A 25,005-nucleotide genomic window follows, 5' to 3' on the forward strand; every position below is an offset into this window, starting at 1 on the left:
GGGAGGAATATTGCTGCATATGGGCGCTTGACTCCCCAGCCTTCCGACCACTCCCACTGCATGCATCTGTCCACGCGGCTAACTTTTAATATGTGTATTTTTACATTATGTAAATTCTTAATCAGCCTGTCTTGTTTAGATTGTACACATCATTATACCTGACATTCTTGTAACTCCTGTGTGATAAGATTCCTAGAAGAAATTCAGCTTTTTAAAAAATACCATGTGGGAAGGGCGCGACTTCTACCCCACATCAGTGGGTGGTCACTATAGGATCTCTAAGCCAAGTACATTTTTAATGAACTAAGGTGAATAAAGGCACAACGAAAACCCGTCGCCGAGTTCAGTTTAATGGATCGGTATCCGATACTCGCAGTGGTATAGCGTCCGCGCTATCCCGTGCCAGGCGGGGAATTTCCTTCCTAACGGCACCAAGGCTGGTTTCGCTGCAGAGGGGTGGGGGGCCGGGAGTGGGCAGAGGGGTGCCCACCTCTGAAGGGCTCTGCCTTGTCCGAGGCACCTTTCTCACCTCAGTCCAGGTTCTGCCAGCTCGTCTTGTCTTTACCAAACAGGAGTCTCCTGAGAACTAAAAGACCGGCCACAAAGTGTACGGATGGATGTGGGACCCGGGTGTTTTGTGGGAATAAACACTTGGGACCCTGCCACTCTAAATGAAAAAGTACCCCACAGAAGGTGTTGAGTATGCGCTGCCTGGTCGAGAAGACATTTCGTGGTTTACGGGCACCTCGTGCTTCATCAGGGAAAGGTGGCACAGACTGCAGCCAAGCAGTGGCCAGCACCACGCCCTGGAAAACCTCCACCCATTCCCAGTTGGAAGCAGGCACCTCAGAGGTTTGTGGAAGAACCCGGGGAGCGAGCTGAGGAAACGCTCTGCTTCCGCGATTGTGCTGCTCAGGTGCGCACATCCCCCTTCAGAGGCCCCTCTCTCTTCCAAACAGCCAGTCGGGGAGGCTGCCGCCAGCTACAAGGATGGGCCAGCGGTCTCTCCTGACGGGGGCCCTGATGCCCCGAGCCACGTGCGCACCTTTCTCTGGGCAGCCTCAGGCCCGACGAGACCAAGAGGCCCTGGGGACCTCTGCTGGGGAGTGTGGCACTGCTCGGGGCGGTGCAGTCCTGGGCCAGCTTGTGCTCACTAGACCGCCACTGTCCCAAATCCAGAGAGGACAGAGCTTTAAATGCCAGGACACGTTCGTGCCGTGTGTAAATCACACGTTTACAAAAGTCTCAAGTATCCTCGACATCTATCTGTTCCTGCCAATCTTGATTTCTCATGGAACCTTCTTTAAACCCCAAATCAAGAGTAACTTCTCTGTTCAAGGCAAGGATGTCTTTAAAAAGTGGGAAATGATAGACAATGGACTTAAGGGGCACCTGGGTAGCTTAGTTGAGCGTCTGACTCTTGATTTCAGCTCGGGTCATGATCCCAGGGTCAGACTGAGCCCCATGATGGGGTCCACGCTGAGCATGGAACCTCCTTGGGATTCTTTCGCCCTTGACCCTCTCCCCTGTTCACAAGTTCTCTCTCAAAAAGAAAACCAGTTTTTAGAAAATGGAATTGGGCAGCTGAGCTGGGTGGCTCGGTTGGGCGTCTGACTCCGGCTCAGGTCATGATCTCACGGTTTGGGAGTTCGAGCCCCGCCTGGGAGCCTGGAGGCTGCTTCGGATTCTGTGTCTCCCTCTTTCTCTCTGCCCCTCGCCCACTCACGGTCTGTCTCTGTCTCAGAAATGAATAAACGTTACAAAACTTACAGAAAAACTTAAAAAAATTTTTTTAAATGGATTTAAGACCACGTATCTCTTGTCAAATTGAGAAGGCAAGGTTTGACTCCCTAGTTTGGAGATCAAGAATTTCGATTTATTCAAAAAGGATGTGTGCTCCATTTTCTAGGAAACAAAGGCCTAATAAAATGAAACATTTTTTTTAATTTTTATTTTCAGTACATTAAATTTACTCATAAAAACATTCTAAAAATGTACAATTTTTCCTTTTTAACAAAGTATAATAAAACATAAAAACTTCAAAAACAGAATACTTAACATTTACAATTCAAAATCAAATTAGCAGAATATTAAATATTTACAAAACTATATCTTTTAAAAATATTTATAAAGTTACATGCAATTTGTAGAATTGACATAAAAGAATGGCTCAAAAATGGGAGAATTTTCCTTCATTCCTAAAAAGAAAATCTGTCCAATATAAGCTGTGAAGATTCTTGAGTACACGAAGTCTTCGGTTTCAGTACCAAAGCCTTCATCCTTGTGCATGTGAGAACTTAATGCATGTGAGGGGCTTGTTACGATACCCGGGACTGACTGAGGACACTGATGACGCACTGAGCTCCCCTCCACCTGGAACAGCGTAGCAAAGTCGACCTTGGGCCTCAACCAGCAAGTGTGTGGTTTCGAGAGTGCTGATTAGAGACTTTTTCATTCAGAACCTCGGGACTTTGCAAATTGAGCCTCTTCAGAACCCATGGTTTTAAACGTCACCTGACTCATTCTTTGGGGAGTCGTCTGCACTGTGGAAAGGAGGTCCGCCCGCTCAGGTTCCACAGGCCCATCCTCTGGGAAAGACACGGCTTCCCTTACCATCCTTAAGACTCAATTCGTACGCCATCAGTAACCAGTATGTAAAACTAGCAAGGCATCAAATAACCCACCACAGAAGCAGGAAGAGTACAAAATGACAAGGAGTGAGGAGGGTGCAACCTGATTCCACTGGGCGAGCGCTCTCCAGGGACACTGGAGTGGGCCCAGAGCAAGCCTCTCGGTCAGATCCCGATTGATCAGATCTGCCGGTGCTCCCACCGGGCCGCGTGTGTGACGCTGGGCTGAGCTGCCGCCCCCCGCACCTCCGCACACAGCGTAGTGCAAACTAGCTACAGTGACTTCTAAATAGTGCATTAAAACACCGAACCTACTAGCTACCATATTCACAAGCTGACTCCTGTGATCTTCTGGAGATTACAGATGATGCTGGTTGGTTGTTTTTTTTTTTTTCAAAATACCCAATCACGTACCTGCTTTGAAGAAAATAATTTTGTCTTTATTGTAAGTGCTAGCTCCCATTTCCTCAGTGCTCTTTAGCAATTACGAGTTTTAACATTTAAACACTTTCCAATTTTCAGTACTTTTGAAATAAAAATTAGAAAAGAAGGTAGAAAATTGGATGTTTGGCTAAAAAAAAAAAAATTTAAGTAGTTGTTTTACCTCGACATTGTATTCTACTTCAACCTGTACATTCCACTTCCCCCATTCTTGAAGACAAAAAAATGGGGTGAGAAACTCTGATATACGATAGACCACACACAGCCAAGTGGCCATGCCACACCTACCTGGTTGCTACAGCATTTGGAAACTGAGCCCATGGTTTCACGAAAATGACTACGTAGTTGAAAGGGTCAGTCGGATCTGTGTTTCTAAGAAGATGAGGACATCTGAGGAAATGCAAAACGCTCTTTAGGCTTAACGACTTTGGTTGCTTTTGGAGAGAAATTCATCGGAGATAATACTGCCAGCAAACATTCCCAAGTCCAAGTAAGGAAATTCACTTGGGGAGAGATCGCACAGATCGGCAGCTGAATGCTTTATGTCCCGTGTATGTCACATTTACGTTTCACAATTCTCACCTTGGAATGGCCTCACTGGAGACATCACACCGCACATGCACTTCCAAAGACAACTGGGGATTTTTCTAAGACCTTTGATGACTGGAACACAGCCGCACAATGTCTGGACTCATTTACCTCAATTTGAATGTCATACTTCAAATCAAAGATCTTGTTTCAACTTCTTGTTATATGGAACGCTAACTTCTAATATTTATCAAAATAGTCCTAAGGGTAACAACAGACACTTTCATTCCCCAATACTGACCACTAAAACAAAAACCCTAAATACGATTTTTTTTCCTCTTGTTATGAGACAGTTTTCAACAATTTCACCGTGTTGAAATAGGATTTATTTAAAATATTTCTTTTTTTTTTTTTTTTTAAAAAACCAAAAAATTTAAAAGTTTGGCTTTCAGCACATGTCCAGGCCACCATAACGGCCTTCAGAAATATTAAAATCGTAAACATCAGTGGACACTCCCAAGTCTTCCTCTAACATCATATGACAAGTTCCAGGCTCGTACTCTTTAAGGCAAAGTTGTGTCAGTTCTCGTTATTTTGACATTTTGTAGTGTTTACAATTAAGAGATCAATGTCACATTCCCCCAAAAAAGTTGCCGTAAGCATCACCATTGCTTCAAAACCGTACGTAATACTGTGCACTGGGAAGACAGACACGTACAGAGGTCTGTCCATTCTGCATTGCATAGAAATGAAACTCTACTAAAATAAAACGCTAAAAAACTACTAAAAGCCTTTCATTAAAAAATGTAACAACTCTGCTTTAGTTTCTCTGCAGCCAGGAAACGGATCATAAAATTTGAAGCCTCACATCACAGTGCCTCAAATTCTAGGGTATTCTTTTGATTTACACCAATTCGGCATGAGGCTGATTGTCCCATTTTAAGAACGGTCTGAGTATTATGATTTTTTTTTTTTTTTTAATACATACTCCACTGCAAAATCCCTGGGCAAGGCCTAACCAATCAGTATTTTAATATGGAAGGCTTTAGTGTTTAAAGTAATATTGTTATTTGAGCAGAAAACTCCCTTTAGCTTTGAAGATTTAAGTCCCTACATTTCAGACCAAGCAACTTTCATTGCAATGGGGTGACACCGAGAGCTGTGTGGGGAGGATTTCTTTCCCACATTGGATAAAACCACACTCGTGCAGATCTTGTGGCTCTGTCCTGTTGGTGCGGCCTCTTTCAGAGTCTTAACCACTTTCTCTTGTAGTTTTCCAGGTAACTTCTCACGGAACTAACCATTAATACACAGCCTAATACAAAAGAAGTTGACAGGAGAACGTTTCAAATCTTTTGCTCCTAAGTTACAGGACTGTATCATTGTTGAAATGTCTGTCTCCAGTGTGAATCCGTTAGCAGTCAGCCTTGGGGGCCTCGGGAGATCCGTGTGACATAAAAGAACTTGCCAACTTTGCTAAGGGTGTCGTAGCGTCCCTCGGAGCCAGCCCACGAAGGCCGGGCGGTTACCATGTCCCTGCGAGAGCTCCGTCGCGGTGGGAGACGACCAAGACTCCACGCTACTGACGGGCTGGGGAGGAAGGATTCTCAAAGCTCTGACAACTAGGGATTCTCTGGGACTTGGACCCTTAAGATATTAAGTTGTTGCGAGTAACTATTTCTATTTAATAATGTAGTTTAAATGTATTCGCAGAAAAAAAAAAAAAAAAAAAAGGAAAAGAAAAACCTGAAACTGCTGCAAGTGTTTTAAGGAGGGAAGGAGACGCTGACATCTTTGTCGTGTACCAAGTCACGCGGCCTGCTGGTGCCAACTCCTTAAACGCAGATTCTCCGAGTGTCTTGCACTGACTGGTCTCAGGGAGTCTGTCTCCCAAAACCGCAGAGACTGGCATCAGTTTACATTCTTCTGTAGTGCAATCCTTAAAAAGCCCAGAGAGATTAGTGTCTAACCACTCAAGGAACAGAACAAAACAAAAACAGAACAAAACAGAGGCGACATTTTCCCTCACCCAGGGGTGACCAGAGTCCGACTGGTGGAACGCCACGCAGGGAACTCCGACCCTCAGTACTCGAGTCCGATCTTGCGTAGCTGCCCTGGAATTACATGTGAGCCTGGAAGGACCGAGGATGGCGATGCTCCTCGGGAGACGGAGGTCTCTGCATCGCGACCACGGTGGAGGCGCCGACCAGGCGAGTCCTGACGTCAAGCTCCAATCTAGGATTTTGGCAATAAAACTGAGTTTGATGCACTCCTACACTAGGTTTTCTATCCAGTCTAGTAAAGTAAAGCACCTTTGGATTAAAAATATTAAGCTCAACAGCAACTAGACTTCTCGGTCTTGTATTTAATTTCCTTATGTCTCCATGGCTTAATAGTGTTCTGTTGCCAGAGGAAAGTATCAGTCTGTGGAGTCCAGACTTTCTGCTGGAGGGGCATATTTCAACCTAAAAGTACCTAGAAGTGGGGGGGGGGGGGAGGGGGAAAGAGATCAAATTTGAATCACTGCACAGTTAGCACAAACAACCAAGCCGTCCAGAGTTCTTTCTGGAGGTACTGCTCAAGATGCGGTGCTGGATACCTGGACCACCTCTTCTCCCCACCCCCGAAACTAGACTCCACGAGTGCATCAGCGCAGACCAGGGGTCCCCTGGCTGGTCACCAGCCCGGTCCTCTGTTGACCAGGAGCCGGGACGGGGTAAGGCGTGGCCTGACCGGCACCACAGGCCTAGGACCTGCAGCATCTAGACTCGAGCGCCACACCCTCGGTTATCAGCTCGACCCCGAATCCCCCCCTCCGTGCTCCCCTCCGCCGCATGGCAGGAGATCCCACCGGGCCAGACGACCCGTCCCCAGCCAGCTAGGCCCTTCTAGAAGAAGGAGCAGGCTGGAATCAACAGTCTCAAAGACAAAGTAACCCTTCCAGGGGCTTCACGGCCTATGGAGAATCCCATGCTTCTCCAAAGAGCATTTGAAACATTAGTGTTCGCTTCCAAAAACAAGCCTGCAAGATTCCCTAAGGAGTAAGCCCTCGGGGGCGGCTCAGTCCGCCCCGAGGCCGCCCGCCTTTACCTTGCCGATTGAAGTCCATGGACGGCTGCTTGCAGTCCTGAGCGCGGTGCCCCGTGGCCCCGCAGTTGTAACACGACAAGTTGCCGCTCTTCTTATGGCCCGGGCCGCCGCCGCCGCCGCCGCCGCCACCGCCGCCGCCGCCGCCGCCGCCCACCAGCCCCGGCGCCTGGTACACGCCCGCCGCGCCCGCCATGAAGCTCTGCACGGGCGGCACGGCGAAGGCCGACTGGCCGCCCAGCACGGGCTCGGGGGGCACGCCGCCGCCATAGGGCGAGTGCACCACGGGGAAGGCGCCGCCGCCGTACTGCTGGGCGCCCACGTAGCCGCTGCCGCACACGGGGCTGAAGGGCAGGAAGGGGAAGGGGAAGACGGACGGCCCCGAGAACGGGTGCTGGAAGTAGTTGGCGTAGCTGACGGTCAGGCCGCTGGAGCCGCAGCTGCCGCTGCACCCGCACGACGTGCACACGACGCAGCCCGGGGGCGGCGCGGGCGCGGGCTGCTGGGGCGCCGGCTGCTGCTGATGGTGGTGGTGGTGGTGGTGGTTCTGGGCGGAGGCGGGAATGTTCCCGGGGGAGCCGGAGCCGCCGCCGCCGCCGCTGTAGAAGCTGCTCTCGGGGGCCGAGGAGAGTGCGGGGCTGGAGCTGGGGGCCGGGCAGCTGGGCACGGTGGCCATGCTGGCGAAGGACGTGGAGGGGTGGCTGCTGGAGGAGGCAGTGTTGCTGTTCGCACAGAAGCCGCCCTGCAGGGGCCCCACGGGCACACTGCTCATCGCAGAGAAGGCAGCTTTGGTGTTGGCGGTGTACAGGGCAGTCCGGGGGTTTATTATTGCAGGGGGCACGCTTATTTGCACGTTATTGGAACAGGGAGTTTGCCCGGAAATGGCAGAATCCGCGGGGACGGATGAAGACACCAGGAGTTTGATGGGGGGCCGGGCCACGTGGAAGACGGTGCTGGACGTGCCCGCAGCAGCGGTGCTGGTCTCCCCGCCCGGGGCGGGCTGCGGGGCCGGCTTCAGGACTCTGTCCAGCGCGGACGTGTGCACGACTTTGGCACGGGGACCAAAGGAGACGGTGGGTGACACGGCGCTGCTCTCGGCAAGCGCGGAGAGGACCTGCAGAGGCTGCTGGGGGCCAGGCGTGGGGGCCGCGTCGATCACGGCGTGGCCGAAGTTCTTGTCCACTTTGATGCCGCCTCTCGGTCCCGAGAGCTTACTCCGTTCTTCGAGAGACAGCAGCGAGTGCACGGAAGGCGGGAGGAGCTTCATGTCCGCGCCCCCCCTCTCCGACTTGTGCACAGAATTCAGCATCCGGATGGGCGCCAGGTGTGAGGCCGCAGCCATCATCTGGGGGGGGCAGGGCGTGGTGACCCGATGGACTGGAGCCCGCCTCGTTCTGCACGGGGAGAACCTGGGCCGTGGGCCTGGCAGAGCTTGAAGCGAAGTGGTTCAGGAGCATGACGGGCTTCTCCTTGTCCGAGCCCTCCAAGTGAATCTCCACACCTAGAGACGGGGACAGAGCGGTCAGCGCGCCGCCCCGGGCCAGCGCAGGGCCAGCCGAGCGCTCGGCACGCCGGGCGTCCTTACGTCTGTCGTTCTCCTCGGCGCTGTCCGAGCTCTCTTCCCGGGCCTGCACCCCCATCGGGCTGGGCGAGGAGCTGGAGCACTCGGAGGAGCTGCCTTCCCGGGCCGTCTGGTGAGGGGGCTGCTCCACTTCCACCCGCAGCGCTGCGGAGAAGGGGGGCCCACACGGGTCGCGCCGGCCGGCGGCTATCACACCCTCCCCGCCCCCCTCCACGCGCACCCGTCGCGCCGCCCCCGTGAGGCGGGTGCCGTCGCCCCCGCTTCAGACGGGACCCCGACGTTCGGAGAACACAGACCGCCGAGGGCCCACAGCGAGTTACCCGCAGATGTGCGCGTGGGGCCGGGGGCCGCCGTGCCTCCCTACTCAGACGCCTGCGAAGGGAGAAGGGTCCCCCGGCCACCACGGTGCCGCGTTAAGTGAGATCCACAACACCGAGGGACACCCGACACCCCGTTTTACAAGACCAAGGGACGTGACAACTTTGTAGTCAAACAACCACTTAAAAGCCACACAGGCATGTTTTTCTTCTTGGCTGCTACCGTCCATACGAGGGGCGGCCATCACAGGCGTCCCCCACCCCGTCTGAAGAGGTCCCCCGAGAGGGAGGCTGCGGTCAGGCAGGCTGGGCGGTTCGGGCCAAGGACCTAAACGTGACCTCTCCGCACCCGCCCGGGGAAGAAGAGTATCTTCATCTATTTTGGGGATTTCCTTCTCTTTCCCTCTTGCCAGGTAGCTTCTGGCTCCACTTCGTTTGCCCCAACACCTTCAGGCGAGCCTCCAGCTTCTAACCCAAATGTCCCTTCTATTTTCTAGCGGTGGAGACGGTAAAAGCCAAAATAACGAGAAGGAACTGTATAGACTGAAATTTTGCAAATGGCAATAGGGCGGGGTCTGTGATCTCATGATTCTCAAAAGGAAGGGCCCGAGATCTTGCATCACGGCCACCCGCGCCCATCCGTCCGTCCACACCTACCTGCAGCGTGGGCGCCTCGCACGGTCTGCACGGGACCCACGTGGCTGGTCGGGGGGACGCGAGCCACTCCGCTGCCGGTGACCGGGGGTGGAGCTGCAGGGTTCAGGCACCGTTTCTCTGACTTCTCCCTGTGTGGCAAGAAAGGGTGCGAGCAAGTGAGCGCTCAGGTCCTCTGCGGAGGAACTGCTTTCGTGCAGACTCCTTACAGGGGTGACTGCCCCGCACATGTCCCCAGGCGTGGAAAACGAGGCACTGTGGCTGGTCAGATTCACTGCCAAGGGCCTTGCCTGGCACACCAAAACCACATCTGTAGAATTTTAAAAGCATTAATGAAGCTTTGATAAGCAATCAAAATAATCCAGTCAATGGCATTTAACTGGAAGTGCTGGTACCTGTTCAGCGTAGAGGCCGCTTTTAGGAAAATAGGCTTGGGCGATGTAATGTGGATCCGAGACAGCCAGGCCCGGACCCACCCCGAAATATCCACTGGCCCTAACTGACCAGCGTGCTCCTTACAACCAGGCACAGTTAGCAAAAATGGGAGAATTCCAGGCGTCGCCGTCCTTCCTCATCTTCCGCCTTTAGGAAGAGCCCCCTCCCCCACCGCCTCTTGGCAGACAGTCTCTCCTCTGCTGTCCTGCCCCTGCTCCCTGGTGCATTCAGTAGACTTCTATCTCCTTTGTTCTGCCTCAGGTGAATTCTTTCAACGCCTAGGTTTCCACCTGATCGTCATCCCACATTTGGGGGCCCCCATCTGATCAGGAGACACCCCCCCCCCCCGTATGTTAGAAATGAAAATAAACACACACGTTCCGCAGCTGCACACTTACTTCTCCAGCTCTAGCTGAGTCTTGAGTTTTTTCTTTGCTCCCATGGTGAGGGATTCAAATTTATTTAGATCTTCCTCAGTAAGGCTCAGAAACTTCCACAGAAGAAAGAAATTACAAAGTTATTGAGAATGAACTTTGAAAACAAAGAACCTGAGACAGAACTTAATAAATGCATTCTACCAGTAGGATAGGTAAACGGATCAAACCTAACTGGACAATGAAAGCCTTGGGAACATGAGGTCACTTGCTAAATGATATGGTGTCCCTTGTTCAAAATACGAAACGGTCACTCTACACATGAGGCTCACAGGCCGTGTCCCCCAGGCCCTCCACTCGCCGCCTGCAGAAGCCAGGGCACCTGGAAGGTCCAGGACAGGCAAGTAAAGAAAATGCCCTCAGTTTCCACTTCTACAGAGACTGGACCGGTGGAAGTGTCCCCCTCCCGTCCTGGGATCTACCCCCTCAAATGCAAGCCATTTATTCTCCTGCGGACAGGGACTGTTCTTTTAGCAGCACTTTTGTCTCAAACACCACCACTTTAGGGACAAAGCCACTTTGTCCTGAAGCAAGTGATCCAGAAGAGCAGAGCAGACGTCATCTGAATCGAATGGCTAGCTAACCGGAGGTCTGACACCAAGAAAACACAACACTCTGGTTCCGTAATGTCACTGGTGATGTTTATGGCTAAAATTCAACTCCTACATTGTAACATTTTAAATTGACCATGAGGCAAGGCTGGCAAAATGTGGTTTTCAAGAGTTATGAATCGTAAGCCAAGGGTATTACAAATACAGCAAAATCTTGGTTTGTGAGCATAATTCATTCCAGAAACATGCTTGTAATCAAAGTACTCATATCCAAGCGAATTTCAAGAACCACTGCCTCAGTTGTGATCATGTGACGTTCAGCATCATGTACGACTCATAATGCAAGACATTGCTCGTTTATCAAGTTAAAATTTATTAGAAATGTTTGCTCGTCTTGCAAAACACTTGCAGAACAGGAACAAGTTACTCGCAATCCCAGGTTTTACTGTATGCTTAAGAGCCGTCTTTTATTAGGTACTAAAAGCTTGATTTCTAGGTTCAATTGCAGATTTTTGGACACATGAAATTTTTACATAGGTAAAAGCACCGAGTGACTGCACCCAGCAGGGGGAGTCAGTTCAAACACTGCTACAGGCCTCATTTAGTTTTATCGCCAAGACACCAAGACTTAAGAAACTTCAGAATCTTCTAGAACGAGAAAATGCTCACCAAAATTCTTTATTATAAAAAATTATCCCTATGTAGAACTGCTTGAAAGACACAAAACTGATCTATTCCTTTTGGTTCTATGACCCTCAATCGAGCCAGATCATCAGTGGGTTGTTCCCTTGGGTCCAAGCATTCGGGACCCCTGTAAAATGGGCCCTTCCTGCACCGGAAGGGAGCGTGCGCACGAGAAATTCCCCATTCCTGCCGATGGCAGGGATGCTGGGGGATACGATGTCCTTCAAATTGCACGGAGTATCTAACCTGCGGAGACCACAGTTGGCTTTAAAAAAACATGTTTACAACCAGTCCTGTTCCAGTTTGTGCTTTGGCTGCAGGGAGACTTCAAATCCAAACCCACCACCCCCCTCCAGTGAGCGTGCAGGACTTGGGGCACACACCCGTGGGTGTCAAATACCAGGCCGTGTGACTTCCACAGCACGGATGGCACAGACACCCAACTCGAGCCCGCTAGGAACGAGCTCAGAGGAAGACTACGTTGCCCGCGGGGCAGCCACGTACCTTCTCCATCGTGAGCTGTTTGAAGACGGGGTAATACTTGTGCAAGCGCAGTTTCCTCAGCCAGTCCAAGATCCCATTCTGCTCCTGGGTCTGAGGGGTCTGCAGACTGGAGGGCATCAGGATGGCGGGCGACGTGTCCATCTGGGCCCGGTAGGCCAGGGCTGAGCCGGCACCCCCCGCGTGGGAGCAGTGGGGCAAGGCGGCCGCGCTGGCCGAGTGCTGCATGTGGTGCTGGGCGCCGCTCTGAGAGGAGGGGATGCCGGCCACGCCACACACGGGCCTGTGGGGACAGCAGACAGGTGGTTGCTGCCGCGGACGAGAGAGAGGGGCACGGGGGCCAGCTCCGACAGGCTGGACTGCGCGGGAGGCCCAGCCCCTGCCGACATCAGAGCCCTTTTTTGCCGCCGCCCCTCCCCGACACCACCACCCGGAAGGCGTCCGTAGCTGTGCACACGTACACATATGTGCACACGCTTCTGTACCTGTAGGGTGTGCGTGAGTACACGCATCTGTGCGTAGACAGGTGCATTCGTATGCTCACGCGAGAGCATATGCACACGTATGCGTGTTCGTGTGTGTCACCGCCAGACTTTTGGTTTCACTGTCTCATTTGTTACTTCTGTCATACGTGACAGAACGGACTCCTACATCTTTAACAACCGAATGCGTGTTTTCTGACCGAGTCCCAGCAGCGGGCTGAGAGGAGCGCTCTGCATTCGGCTTTCTGCCCTGGCCCCATTCACACCAGACCGCAAATCCACACGTGTATCGCGTGCTCCCTCTGTGCCACGCGGAGGGGAAGAGGGCAGCACTTCCACGGGCCTCGTTACCCGACGGCATCGTCACACCATCTGTGCACCTGTGTGACTGTGACACGGGCCCATTTTAATGGCCTGTTTGTCCCCTGAGCACTGCGACAGTTGCTGTCGGGCCTCGTGCTGACAGAGGACCCTTGGAGCGCCGGCTGTGCCACCTCACGGCCACAATCGCTCCCTGGTTGCTTATAAAAAGGAAGATTCCCTGAAATTCTGGTTTCCTAGAATGTGCGGGGCCCGGAGACTGGCATTTGCGATAAAGGGTCCTTGTGAATTCCGGCTCCAGTGGCTCAGAAAACCACTTGCTTCTCTACGTGGAGAAGTCATAAACCAGAGCATCTGTATCCAATCCTCTCACAGCATTATTCGAGACCAACTCCAAAAATGACTTCACTCTGGGAACAAGTCTTTACACATCATCAGCAGAAGCTCCACCCTGACCTGAAACGTGCTGGTTACCCAGGAACGTCTCACCTTCCAGACACGCCCATCACGGTGCCCACTTTGGAAAGGGAAGGGGTGCCAGGACCTGTAAGTGACAATAAATGTCAGAAAGTGTACGCACAATGAAACGATTTTGTGTATTTAATCACATTTCACAAACTCACTTGGACTTTGAAGCTGTTGGGTGGGAGATGAAGTGCTAAAAAATTTCTTAATGTGGTCGTTTTTCAATACATGAGAAGGTAATGAAGTCAAATACCTAAAAATTAAACAAAGTGGTTTTATCAGCATTAAGGTGGTATTCCCAAAAACTCACCGGGAGACAAATTTTAATTTCCAATGAAGAGAAACACACACTAGAGTGAGGTGAACAAAAGCACCACAACCCGGACTCTTTCTGCTTCAATTCAGCCGGACCCCTGTTACGACTCTTACCACCCCCCGGGGCCACCTCCGTCGCAGGGGCTGGGTCTCCGGGCCCGGACCCAGGCAACAGGCCTGCCCGCTCCGCACACTGACCAAGCCAGGGCGCGCTCTGCGGCTGGGGGACGCTGGCCGGGGGACTTCATCGGGCCCTGTTTTGCCCCGCAACGGTCTCGGCTTTCCACTATGGGACCTCATTTCATCAAACTGTCAAAATCACACTAAACGGTGACATATACTATGAAATTCCTTTACTCGTATCTTCAAAAGCATGCCTTTAAATCCTCCATAAGGGAGGAAAATCCATGGAGGCGAAACAGAGACCCAGACTGCTGAACACAACATGTCCCCTCAAGAGCTGCTGGGGTGACCACGAGGCTCAGGCGTGCACTTGCCCAGCCCTGGCCACGCCACAAGGCCCACGGGCAGGTACCACGGGGCAGCACCCCTGGCCCGCGGGTGCAGGGGCACAGTGGCGCATTACCTCAGGTCCGCTTCCAGATCCATGTGGCTTCGCTCTACGTAAAAGGAATCTGGGCCAGCCAAGCAAGGAATGAATTTCTCCAGATTTTCTTCGGGGTACAGCTGAGGTAACTGAAAGAGACAGAAAAGCATCGGAGGTCTGTCAAAATTCACTTGACACGGGAAGCCCTGCGGTTGAGAACCGGGTAGGTCCTGGGTGCTGACATCTGTGGGACGCTACAGCCCACCCTTGTCTCAGCTCTCTGGGATTTTACTTCCACTCGGGATGGGAAAGCCACAAGAGAACATCGCTCGCACCACAGCTTCAGGAAAAAGCTTGGTCATCTACACAATCTCCTTCCCGTGAGCCCATCAGAGAACTAAGCTGCAAGGTCACTATGTGAACTGAATTTCAAGAGGGACCTGCCCCTCCAAGGAGAGACAAAACACATGACCCATCTCTGTGGCAGAGCACAAGGAAGAGGGGGCCACCACGCCAGCAGGCAGAAGAGGTCAGAAGACGGGACACTTCCCGCGGGCTGAGTGTGGGCCAAACATCAGTCAGGCGAGAGCCCCAGACACCAGGGGAGTGTGCCCTCCTTCCCAAGCTTGCTTCCACAGGAGACTGGAGAGAGTCCCCAGGGTGGCAGAGGTGGGGGCTGGCTACCCCTGGGGGCCTGGCAGGAACCCCCAATGCCTCTCCCTGGAGCCTTCTCTAAATCCGAGACAAAAGCCCTTAAGCCTCAGGGATGAGGCGGAAGCAATACCCTCCTGCCTCTACAGGAGGGGAGGGAGTCTGCTTGGCATGAGGCCACGGGCAGAGACGCCCTGCTTCTGGGGGGAAGGTAATATGCGCACGACCCTCTGGCCCTGACGAAAAAGCAAAAACCCTCTTGGGCAGAGGATGCTACGCCAGGACAAAGCCGGGATCAGCCACTGTTGGGGAAGAAAGGGGCAGGGATGCCGAGAAAGCCCCCCAGGGCCCTGTGCCTGGGACTGAGGCCGGACCAAGGGGATGGAGAACACCTCACCCCTACGTCTGTTACCAAGCAACAAGTGACCGCAGTCTCCCCTCCGGGCCATGGACACAGAGGACTACTGAGGGCTAAGAATGAAGTCGGACCACTGACAGGAACCTCTGACACTGCACGCCCCTCCCCCAGCTCCAGGTGCAGTGAGGGACCAGAAGCCCGCAGCAGCAATAAAACCCAAACCCAGCTCAACTCCTGACTGGACCAATGCGAGGACCCCCCCAAGGGCCTGAGAGCAGCGGCAGGGCGCCCATTCCCAAGCAGATACATGGCTTCCCTCGGTTTCTACATTTTCTAAGCACGATATCTATCATTCAGTCAAAAATTGCAAGATAAGGGGAAAAAATAAGACGGAAAACAAAACTATGGTCAAGCTAATCATCAGAGCCAGACTCAGAGATAACCCAGATGCTGGAACTATCAGACAGGATTACAAAATAACCATGATTAACATACTGAAGGATTTAGCGAGAACACAGACAACACACATGAACAAACGAGAAATCACAGCAGAGAGATGGAAACTTGAGTAGAAGACGTGTCAACAGAAAAGCTAGAAGAAACAAAAAAACCCCAGGGAAACAGAAAACCACAGTCCCAGAGATGAAGAACTCGGCACGTTAACTAGCCTCAGGAGCAGCCTGGGCAGAGGTGAGGAGAAGCCCCAGGGAACTTAAAAACAGGGCAACAGAAACCGTCCAACCGAAACACACAGCGGAAAGAGCAAGAAAAACAAACAGAGCACCCGAGGGCTGTGGACAATGTCCAAGGTCCAGGTGCATGGAGCGGACATCCCAGGGCCAGAGAAAGGATGGGGCAGAAGAAACATGTGAAGAGATCATGGGTGAGAATCCTCCAGAATTAACAAAAGGCAACAAACCAGATCCCCAAGGAGGCCAGGGAGCCCCAAGTCCAGCAGACAAGCAGCACTGCGCCCACCCAGCGGGTCCAAGTTCCCGCCTGCATCACCACAGGCCAGAGCGATGGATTTCGTACCAATCGAGAGGCCAGGCACACAGGAGAGGAAATGTAGCGTTCTCAGTGTGACAGAGGAAAGTGCATCCAGGGGGAGGGGCAGTGATCCCAGAAAGCATGGCTCACAGGCCAGGAGGAAAGGCGCCAGCGAACAACTTCTGTCTGAGCTTTTAAAACAGGACCCATCACCTGGATTTTCTCCTACAGGATTACGTCCTTGACTTTATAGCGAAAAACGTAACACTCGCTTCGGAGACACCTTACGTACGTCACTCCATGAAATAAGGGGACTCATTAAGATGCACCTGCTTTGGCTAAAGACAGAGGTTCACCACTCTGACCCGGGCCAGTGGACTCCGAAGACGTATTAGCCATAAAGGCACGCACGTGCCTACGTATGTACACATGTCAAGTGGCATTTAGTTAGTACTGGAACCTTTTGTTCAGGTGACAGCTGTTGAAACAACTGGAAAATCCAGTATGTACGACAGACCCAGGTGGAACCAGGTGGAGTGTCTCTGAGCCTCCGCTGCAGAGTAACCACACCACACACCCCTCAGCCGCCCGTGCAGGCCACAGCGTCCTGCGCCTTCGTGCCCTCCACAACTGCAGGGAGATCGGATCGCGGCACCGGGGACCAGGCTTTTATGGCCATGCACCAATTACTTGCTCTGCCAGCTGAAGGAAGCAATCCACTGAAATCACTCTGCAGTGTTATCAAGAGCCTTTTAATTTTTTAAGAGCCCTTAATCACCTTACCTTTGACATAAATTCAGTCACTTCAGAGGAAGATTTGGTTACTGATGTTACTGAAGAATCAGACCACAAGACCTTGAAAACAAACAAACAAACAAACCTTAAAAACAGACGCCACATGTGTGACTCACGACGCACCTGTCCGGGGAATCTTCGTGGGCACAGGTGCAGTGAGCGTGATGAGCCCTAAGTGTGGTGGACCTTGTGAATGGGGTAGTTACACATCCCCTGACTCGTGAGAGGAAAGCTCACCTGGCTCAAGTCCCTAAGGCTTAACTTCCTGTTGTGTGCAATTATTCAAATATCACCAATTACTCACAAGCATGGAGTCTGAGGCTGGCTCCACAAACTCGTACGCAGTCGCTCACCCTTACGACCGGCCGTGTATGCCAGCGCCCACCATCCTCAAGTGCACCTCCTCTTAGGGCAGAAGGAGACAAGGCCCCTGCCCTCAGGGACCTGACAGAACAGGCCCGGGCCAGTCAGAACTAGCAGAGCGCTGGGGCCACGGGCTGGGTAGAAAGCACCAGAAAGGGCTTTCTGGAAGAAGCTCTACAGTGCTGCGTGTGCCCAAGACTGTCCACACTGCACTTACTCACCCGCACACGAGGGGTGGGAGGTTGTGTTTCATCCCGGGGTCAAAGCAGGCCTCCCGAGACGGACTGCATGCGCCCTGCAGGGAGGGCTGTGTCACCTCCCTCCCATTTTTCCAGTGTTTCCTGACCACCTGTGGGCACCACCAACAAGTGGGGGGGGGGGGGGGGGGGGGGGGGGGGGGGGGGGGGGGGGGGGGGGAGCAGCACTCAGGTGCCTGAACTGGGAAGTAGCATGTCCACCACAGGAAGAGGCGCACGGGTGTGAGGGGTGAGGCGGGCAGGGCCACGACAAGAGGGGTTAGACCATGAAGCAAGGATTTTGCCCTCAGATCCAGAAGAAGCCACTGGAGGGTTTCAAGCCCAGAAGTAAAGTGACGAAAAAGAATGCATTATGTTTCCAGCGATGGAGTAGACAGAGCGTGGCGGTTTGGGTGGCCCCCCTCTGCTCCCCCCTCCTGCCCGCACCTTCTAAGAAACAGCCCACCGTGGTTGCTGACGGCCCCCCACGTCCCCTTTCCTCCGCCAAAAGCCACACGAGTCCCTTCCGTCCCCACAGCTGCCGTGACAAGTATGAAGGTGGCCGTCTCACCAAGCTCCCACGAGACACAAGCCAACTGAGGAAAGGGGCTCCTCCCCTGACCTCGGAGCTCGGGCGCACAGCGGCCTCTCCGCGTCACACGCTGGCGCTCTCTGAACGAATGTGCCTCGCCGCCCAGATGGACCCCACAAGGTGCACTTAACTAGCCTGCTCCTGCGTGAGACAAACAACTCTCACGACACCGGCCACACGTTTGGAGCAAGCTGCTACCCATGAAATACCAGTACCATCCACGACCAGAGGCAGGAACGCTCTGGTCCTTAGACGCCGGGCCCAAAGCACTGCTGACGTCCCGCGTCTACCAAAGTGCAACACGGGGTGGAGGACCTCTCTTCTCCTCGTGCCTCTCCGACCAGGGAGGACGGAGTCCGGTCAGAGTCTGCCTCTTTCTGTCCACGTTCACATCCGTGAATGCATCTGAGACCCCACGAAACACGAAATCCAACGCCCAAGCAACAAGCGCAGCATGGACAGATCACGTTATGTTGAAACAGACCACCCGCTGCCCCAAAAGTCATGTGCTTGAAACAGGCAAAATCGCTGCAGCTGTCAGCTCCTGACACATTTCCATTTACCTCCCAACGGAGCTGATAATTCAGCCTAAGGCAGACAGAAAGCAAGGGCTCACTTCCAGGCTGGCCTCGGCACCACCGTGCTCTACAGCTGACACAGCTTCCTTCACGCTCACCCTCAGCCTTCCCCGCGGGCCCACACCCCTGCACGAGAGGAGGGGACGAGGGGCATGGACACAGAACAGCCTCATGGCATGCCACGTGCTAGACACATGTCCCGTCAAATCCAAGGTGGCACCAATTGTAAGCTACCCCATTATCTTACGTACCACCAAGGAAAAAACTTGCCAGACAAATTATGGCACAAAATTTTCCTGTCGCCTGTACCTATTCAAAGAGCTACCAAGACAGACTGTAAAATACCCCAAGAATAAACAAAACGCAAAACGTGCACAAAACAGATAGACTACGTCACATTATGTCTCAGTCCCCTGACTGACTTCTCAGCTCCATCCCCGACGTCCCTGTGTCGCCCACAGCACCTCGGCCAGAGGCCCTGCCACAGCCCGGACGTGAGCAGGCGGGCCCAGCACTAGAACATCTAGCACCGGGCCTGGGAGAGCCCAAGTAGGCCTGGTAGAAACAAAGGCCATGTGCGAAGAAGAAAACAGTTTTAAAAAACTAAAAACAATCATTACTATTCTCATTGAACTACAGAAGAAAGCATAGCCAAGAACAGGATGCTATGAAAAAAGAACTGTCAGAGAAAAAGCGTTCCTTGAAATGGAAACAGGACAGGAGTGAAAAATTCCATTGAAGAGAGGGGAGATGATGCAGTCTTCCCTAAAGTGGACCGAAATACCAAAGGGAAAGAAAACAGAGAAAAATATAAAAGAAAGAACCAGTCTTGAGATCCAAAATGCAGACAGCAGGAGTTCCAAAGCAAGAAAACAGAGAAAAGCAGAGCAGAGGAAATCAAAAGGGAGGATTCAGGACGAGGCCCCCAAATGATGGATGTGAGTTTTCAGGTTAAAAGGGTCCGTGCAGTCCCAGCACAATGATGAGAACAGACCCACAGCCAAGCATGGGTGAAGAGTGGGCAAACACCCAGGACTGAGGAAACCCTGAAAAGCACCAGTGAGACAGGAGTGCTCCCCATTTCCTAAGGAAGAGTGATGTCCAGCTGCCAACTGAGTGTTCTCGGTACCACGCCGGGAGCATACAGACCTCACACACTGCACCTCCGGAGCACCCTAAGAAGCCACCAAAGGATGACCTAAGACCCGAGAACAGGCGATGGTGCCTGCATGGAGGGAGGCAAGTGGTGGTGAGGGGAGAGCCGCGTGCCCACCAAGGACCACCGCTCCACACGGTAGCAGAGTCGCAGCTCAGAGATGGAAGCAACGGGGTGCCGGGACTGAGTGCGATGAGGGGTTTCGGACGACTGGGGGACTCCTAGGGTGAAACCACTTCTAGGCACCGCTCCTTAAGCAGGAACCAAACCGGCACACAAACAGAGACAATTCCAGGGAAAGCCCTGAGCATGTACCACGTGGCTCCAGGATCAGCAACCCTCACACAGTCACGCTACTACCACGCAGCCACTGTGGTACACGTCAAGACGCACTGTTCCCTGCTCCTCCTGGCCGTGGACGCAGAATTACTGGACTCTCCGCTCTCTGCATACAGAGCTGATAGAAACAGAAACTTAATTCAAAAAATAGTGGTCAAGACTCATCTTTGTCAACGGTGAGATGATACTCAGAGAAGTCAAGATTATTTTGAAATGAAAAAATAAAACTTCCAAAGAAAAGATCTAGCACTAAAATAAATGTAATGCCTGGATTCCTGGGAAAGAATGGCACAAAAAGAATGTTTTTTTTATTAATATTGTTCCACAGTTCTTTTTAAGTCAATTAAAATCCTACAGTCCAGTAAGTATTTCAAGGGGTTGGGTCATCTTTTGGTCTTTTTTTCCCCCTCTCTATCCTCACATCTAACAAGAAAATCTTTTCATTAAAAAAAGGTTCAGTTATTCCAGTGTCTTAACAGTGAGAGCGAGAGAACTGGTAAATGCGGACATTTCCCACGTACGTGGTTACGTACTAACTTTGGATTTCCAGTCGCTTGCTTTCCGCCTCCTGATCTGCTCTCCTCAGTAACCAGTGACTAGCAACGACAACTTCCGCAAAAGACACAACCAACTCCATGGAAAAGAACAGGAAGCGCAGAGTGCAACCTGTAGTACAGTTTTTTACATACTGACGGCATCTCGATCCGGCTACACAGCCTTCCTATAAAAGACACCTTTCATCTGTCTCCTGGAAAACAGGGATACGTACAAATTAAAGCTGGAGATAAACAGGACTGCGAAGCCGGTGGGCAGGGGCCGCGGACCCCTCCCGGACCCGGGAAGGCTGGCAGGAGGAAGGCTTCCCCGCGGCCCCTCTGCTGCCAGCACACAGGCCCACCGCCACGCGCGGAGGACGCCCCTAGAAGTGTTCTCCCTGCTCTAGTCCCAGAACAGGAGCTGCTTATTTCCGTACAAGAGATGCCACACTTAACGGACAATTTAATTTTCATTAGTTAGGGTTCTGTGGGCAAAGGGAAAGGCTTAATCCTCAGGTAGCTTTTTAAAAAAAGTTTTACTGAGTTATAACAGACGATGAACTGCACCTATCTAAAGGGTGTAAAACTCGGTAATTTGGGGCACGCATTTATGCCCAGGAAACCATCACTCCTGTGGATACAACGAACACACCCGTCCCCTCTAGAAGTTTCCTCCTCCTTTCCTGAGGAGGCTGCTCCTGCGTCACCGTAGTTAGTGTCCGCCTCCTACAACCTTGTGCAAGTGGGCTCGGACAGAATACGCTCTTTTCTGGCAAGGGCTCTGGCTTTTCTTACACAGTGTCATTATTTGCACATTCTCCACATTGCTGGTGTAGCAACAGCTCAGTCCTTTCCACTCCGGGTAGGCCCACACCCTCCTGTGGACGGATACTCGGACTGGTACACATAAAGCTGTCGTGAACATTCTTGTACAAACCTCTGTGGGAACAAATGCTTTCATTTCCTGCGGATCAACACCTTGGAGAAGAACTGAGGGGTCAGACTTCAGGGAAATATTTAACTTTGTAGAGAACTACCAGATACCTTGTAAAGACACTGCAGCCCTGTGCACATGCCCCACCAGTGCGGGGACGGTCCCCAGCTGCGGCCACCACGTGGGCACGCAGAGCCTCACTAGGGGTCTACCTGACGTTCTCCTAATGACTAGTCAGACAGACGGAGTACGTGCTCACGTGGGACATTGGTCCTCCAAACACGTCCCCTGCTCACGTGTCCGTTCACATCTTTGGCTCATTTTTTATTGGGTTGTTTTCTTATCACTGAGTTTGGAGAGTTCTTTACAAACTCTAAATAAAAACTCTACCAAATATGTAACTTGCAACCACCTTCTCCTGGTGTGTGGTCTGTCTTTGCACCTCCTCAAGGCGCCTTTTTTTTTTTTAATTTTTAAATGTTTGTTTATTTTTGAGAGAGAGAGAGAGAGAGAGAGAGCGCGCGCGCGTACGCACAGGGGAGGGGCAGAGAGAGAGGGAGACACAGAATCTGAAGCAGGCTCCAGGACCCTGAGCTGTCAGCACAGAGCCTGATGTGGGGCTCGAGCTCATGGAACTGTGAGATCGTGACCTGAGCCGAAACGAAGAGTCAGATGCTTAACTGACTGAGCCACCCAGGCAGGCCTCAAGGTGCCTTCTGGGGACCAAGTTCGACATCCTGAGCAAGTCCAATGTATTTATTTTGTCTTTTATGGATCGTGTTCTTGGTACTGTTGTGAAGAAATCCGCCTCGCCATACAGTCTTGTATGCTTTCTTCCACACTCATAATTTTAGGCTGTGCGTTTAGGACTATGACCAGTTCTGAAGTAATCTTGTATAAGGTGTGAGGTTTGGTCAAGGTTCCTATTTTTGCATATAGGTGCTCGCTCGGGAACTGTTTGTTGAAAAGACCATCCTTGGTGCACCTGGGTGGCTCAGTTGATTTAAGCATCCAACTTTGGCTTAGGTCATGATCTCATAGTTCATGGGTTCGAGCCCCATGGTGGGCTCTGTGCTGACAGCTTGGAGCCTGGAGCCGGCTTCAGATTCTGTGGCCTCCCTCTCTCTCTCTGCCCCTTCCCAGCTCACACTCACTTGCTCTCTCTCTCTCTCAAAAATAAACATTGAGAAGAGAAGAGAAAGAGAGAAAGAGAGGGAGGGAGGGAGGGAGGGAGAAAGAAAGAAAGAAAAGATCATCCTTTCTTCACTGAACTGCCCACCTGCCAATTGGCCGTTTACCTGTCAGTCTAACCATGGACTCTCTGCCCAGAGCTGAGGACTCCCCCCCACCTTGTGGTGACCCCCCAAACCGGCGCCCCTGGGGTCTAGCAGCAAGTCCTGAAGTCAGGAGTGTGCAGCTTCCAACCGTCTTCTTTTCAAAATTGCCTGGACTATGCTACTGTTCTTTCGATACACACGTGAGGGCTGGCTTGTTGATTTCTAAAACGGAAAAATCCACAGGGGCTTATATTGGGGGGAGGGGGGGGGGTCGTTCCAGATGATAGAAGGGTAAGCCAAGGCAGGTTCACTGCTGTCCCCAGGCCACCCACACGCTATTAGCAGAGTTCCCAGTTATATGCCCAACTGTACGCGGCCCCCAGGTGGCCTCACTTCCTTGCGGGACAGGAGTCCCCAAGCTGACGCATAAACAGCAGCCGTCAGCGGCACCCCTCTAAGCCCAGCACAGAACAAGCACACAGTTTAAGCTGTGCAAAGTAAAGTGTTTGGTAAACAATATTTTTTTCATGGTGACTATGTCCTTCCTTTGTGCCTTCAAAGACAGCGTGGGCTGTGAAGTCCTTAAGGATATCAAGTCAGCACCCCAAAAGAAAAACCAGTTTGGACTTCCGGGTTACTGGAGGATTACCACTTTCCCGAACACAAGAATACTTTTACCAGTTCTCACATCAGGAGGAGGGAGCTCTTCAGAAACCGAAGCTTCTGCGTTAAGTGCTAAAACACTTCAGCTTACCCACTGGGATAGAAACGTCTTCAACTACACACCTCACCCGTGTGACGGCATCCACACCGGGCGACGCTCCCAGGTCCGGTGCCGCCAGCTCGGAGCTGCCCGTGGCCACAAGGCCGGGGCTCCAGGCTCCTTTCGGAGTCGTGCAGCTCACCTGCAGGGGACTCAGGGCACTGCGTCCCCATTCTCGCCAGCCCGCTGCCTCCCTACCCCTGACCATCACTCCCTCCTCCAAGGGGACACAAGAGGCTAAGTGTGTATTTCACCAAAGCTCGTGTCTTCAGAGAGAAGGTGTGGGCATCGTGTCGGACACAGTCACCACACCTCCCACAAGCCCAGGTCGTGGGCCCAAGGACGGGGGCAGATCGAAGCCTAGCATGACTAGATGGGCTGAGTGGGGCCCCCTAGCCCAGAACGGCTCCACCCCACGGAGGCGGGGGACCCCTAGGGGAGAGATGGCAGAGAGGCACAGAGCACGAGGGACAGGAAACGTGCTCAGGGTCCCAGGGACCTGCTAAGTCCCGCCCCTTTGAGGCCTTAAAGATTTCGGGATTCCAAGGTTCTCCCGTTGCTGAGACGTGGGTGCCAGTCCCAAGTTTTGACAACCTCCAAAACCTTAGGCAAGTCTTTCCCGTATATTCGAAGACACATGCATAGCAGAACAGGAACAACGGATCCCCATAATGCAGTGTATCTCCCAAATCAAACGAAGATTTTATTCTTTTAGTGGTAAAAGTATTTCAAGTATTTCAATGTAGCTGTGAAAACTTAGCGAACCACACACAGCATGCGTACTAGATACTAACCAGAAGCTTTGATTCCTGAGAACACTCCCCACAAGGATGCAGGAAGCAGGTTTCCTTGTCAATCAGTATTCAGGCACATGGTCAAAGGAGAAGCTCACACAACGTGGCGGGTAAGAAACAGAACCGTGGGGACATGGCCACCAGAATACATTTCCCAGCCTTTTCTGCAGCTAAGTGGGACCAAGAAACTCAGTCTGGGTCAACAAAACAGAAATAGAAGTACCTGTGGCTGCTTTAGGAATGTTCCTTAAAAGAAAGAGAAAAGTAAACTTTCCCTTCCTCTTCTTGCTACCTGGAATGAAAATGTGACGACTGGAGCCCTGGCTGCCAGGCTGGACCGTGAGGCTCGGGGCTGCACCCCAGGGGATCAAAGCAGTCGGCTGGGAGAGCCCAGGCCCCGAAGGACCTCCCCAGTTTGCCTCCTGGCACACTCTGAGGCCACCGAACCACCGTTACTGTGTGCCTCCAATCCTAATACACAGCGTGTCTCAATTTTCACACGGAGTCTCTGCTTCAGCCAACTCTGGTGAGCAGCCAGCAGCAGCTGAGCACAGCAGTCTAGACGACGCTTAGCACTCGGGCTGCCGAGGCCCGGTTGTGGGGGGAACAGCCGCACGGGCTGGAGACGGCCCGCCCGCGGCCCACGCCTGGCTTTCTGCCCCCCCCCCC

The 25,005-nt window shown here is 52.4% G+C and overlaps 1 protein-coding gene across 1 annotated transcript in view; it reads right to left on the reverse strand.

Moving 5' to 3' along the window:
- Positions 1–1,924: 1,924 nt before the first annotated feature.
- ZCCHC14 (zinc finger CCHC-type containing 14) overlaps positions 1,925–25,005 on the reverse strand; it is a 57,671-nt gene continuing 34,590 nt past the window's right edge. The window contains 11 exon segments of the mRNA XM_049622631.1: positions 1,925–6,074; positions 6,690–8,046; positions 8,048–8,187; positions 8,272–8,412; positions 9,243–9,370; positions 10,073–10,164; positions 11,848–12,127; positions 13,137–13,191; positions 13,271–13,365; positions 14,014–14,123; positions 16,757–16,828. Coding sequence (XP_049478588.1) covers positions 6,019–6,074; positions 6,690–8,046; positions 8,048–8,187; positions 8,272–8,412; positions 9,243–9,370; positions 10,073–10,164; positions 11,848–12,127; positions 13,137–13,191; positions 13,271–13,365; positions 14,014–14,123; positions 16,757–16,828 — 2,526 coding nt within the window. The 3' untranslated portion in view covers positions 1,925–6,018.

This window comes from Panthera uncia, assembly GCF_023721935.1.
Source record: "Panthera uncia isolate 11264 chromosome E2 unlocalized genomic scaffold, Puncia_PCG_1.0 HiC_scaffold_20, whole genome shotgun sequence".
Taxonomy (NCBI): Eukaryota; Metazoa; Chordata; class Mammalia; order Carnivora; family Felidae; genus Panthera; species Panthera uncia.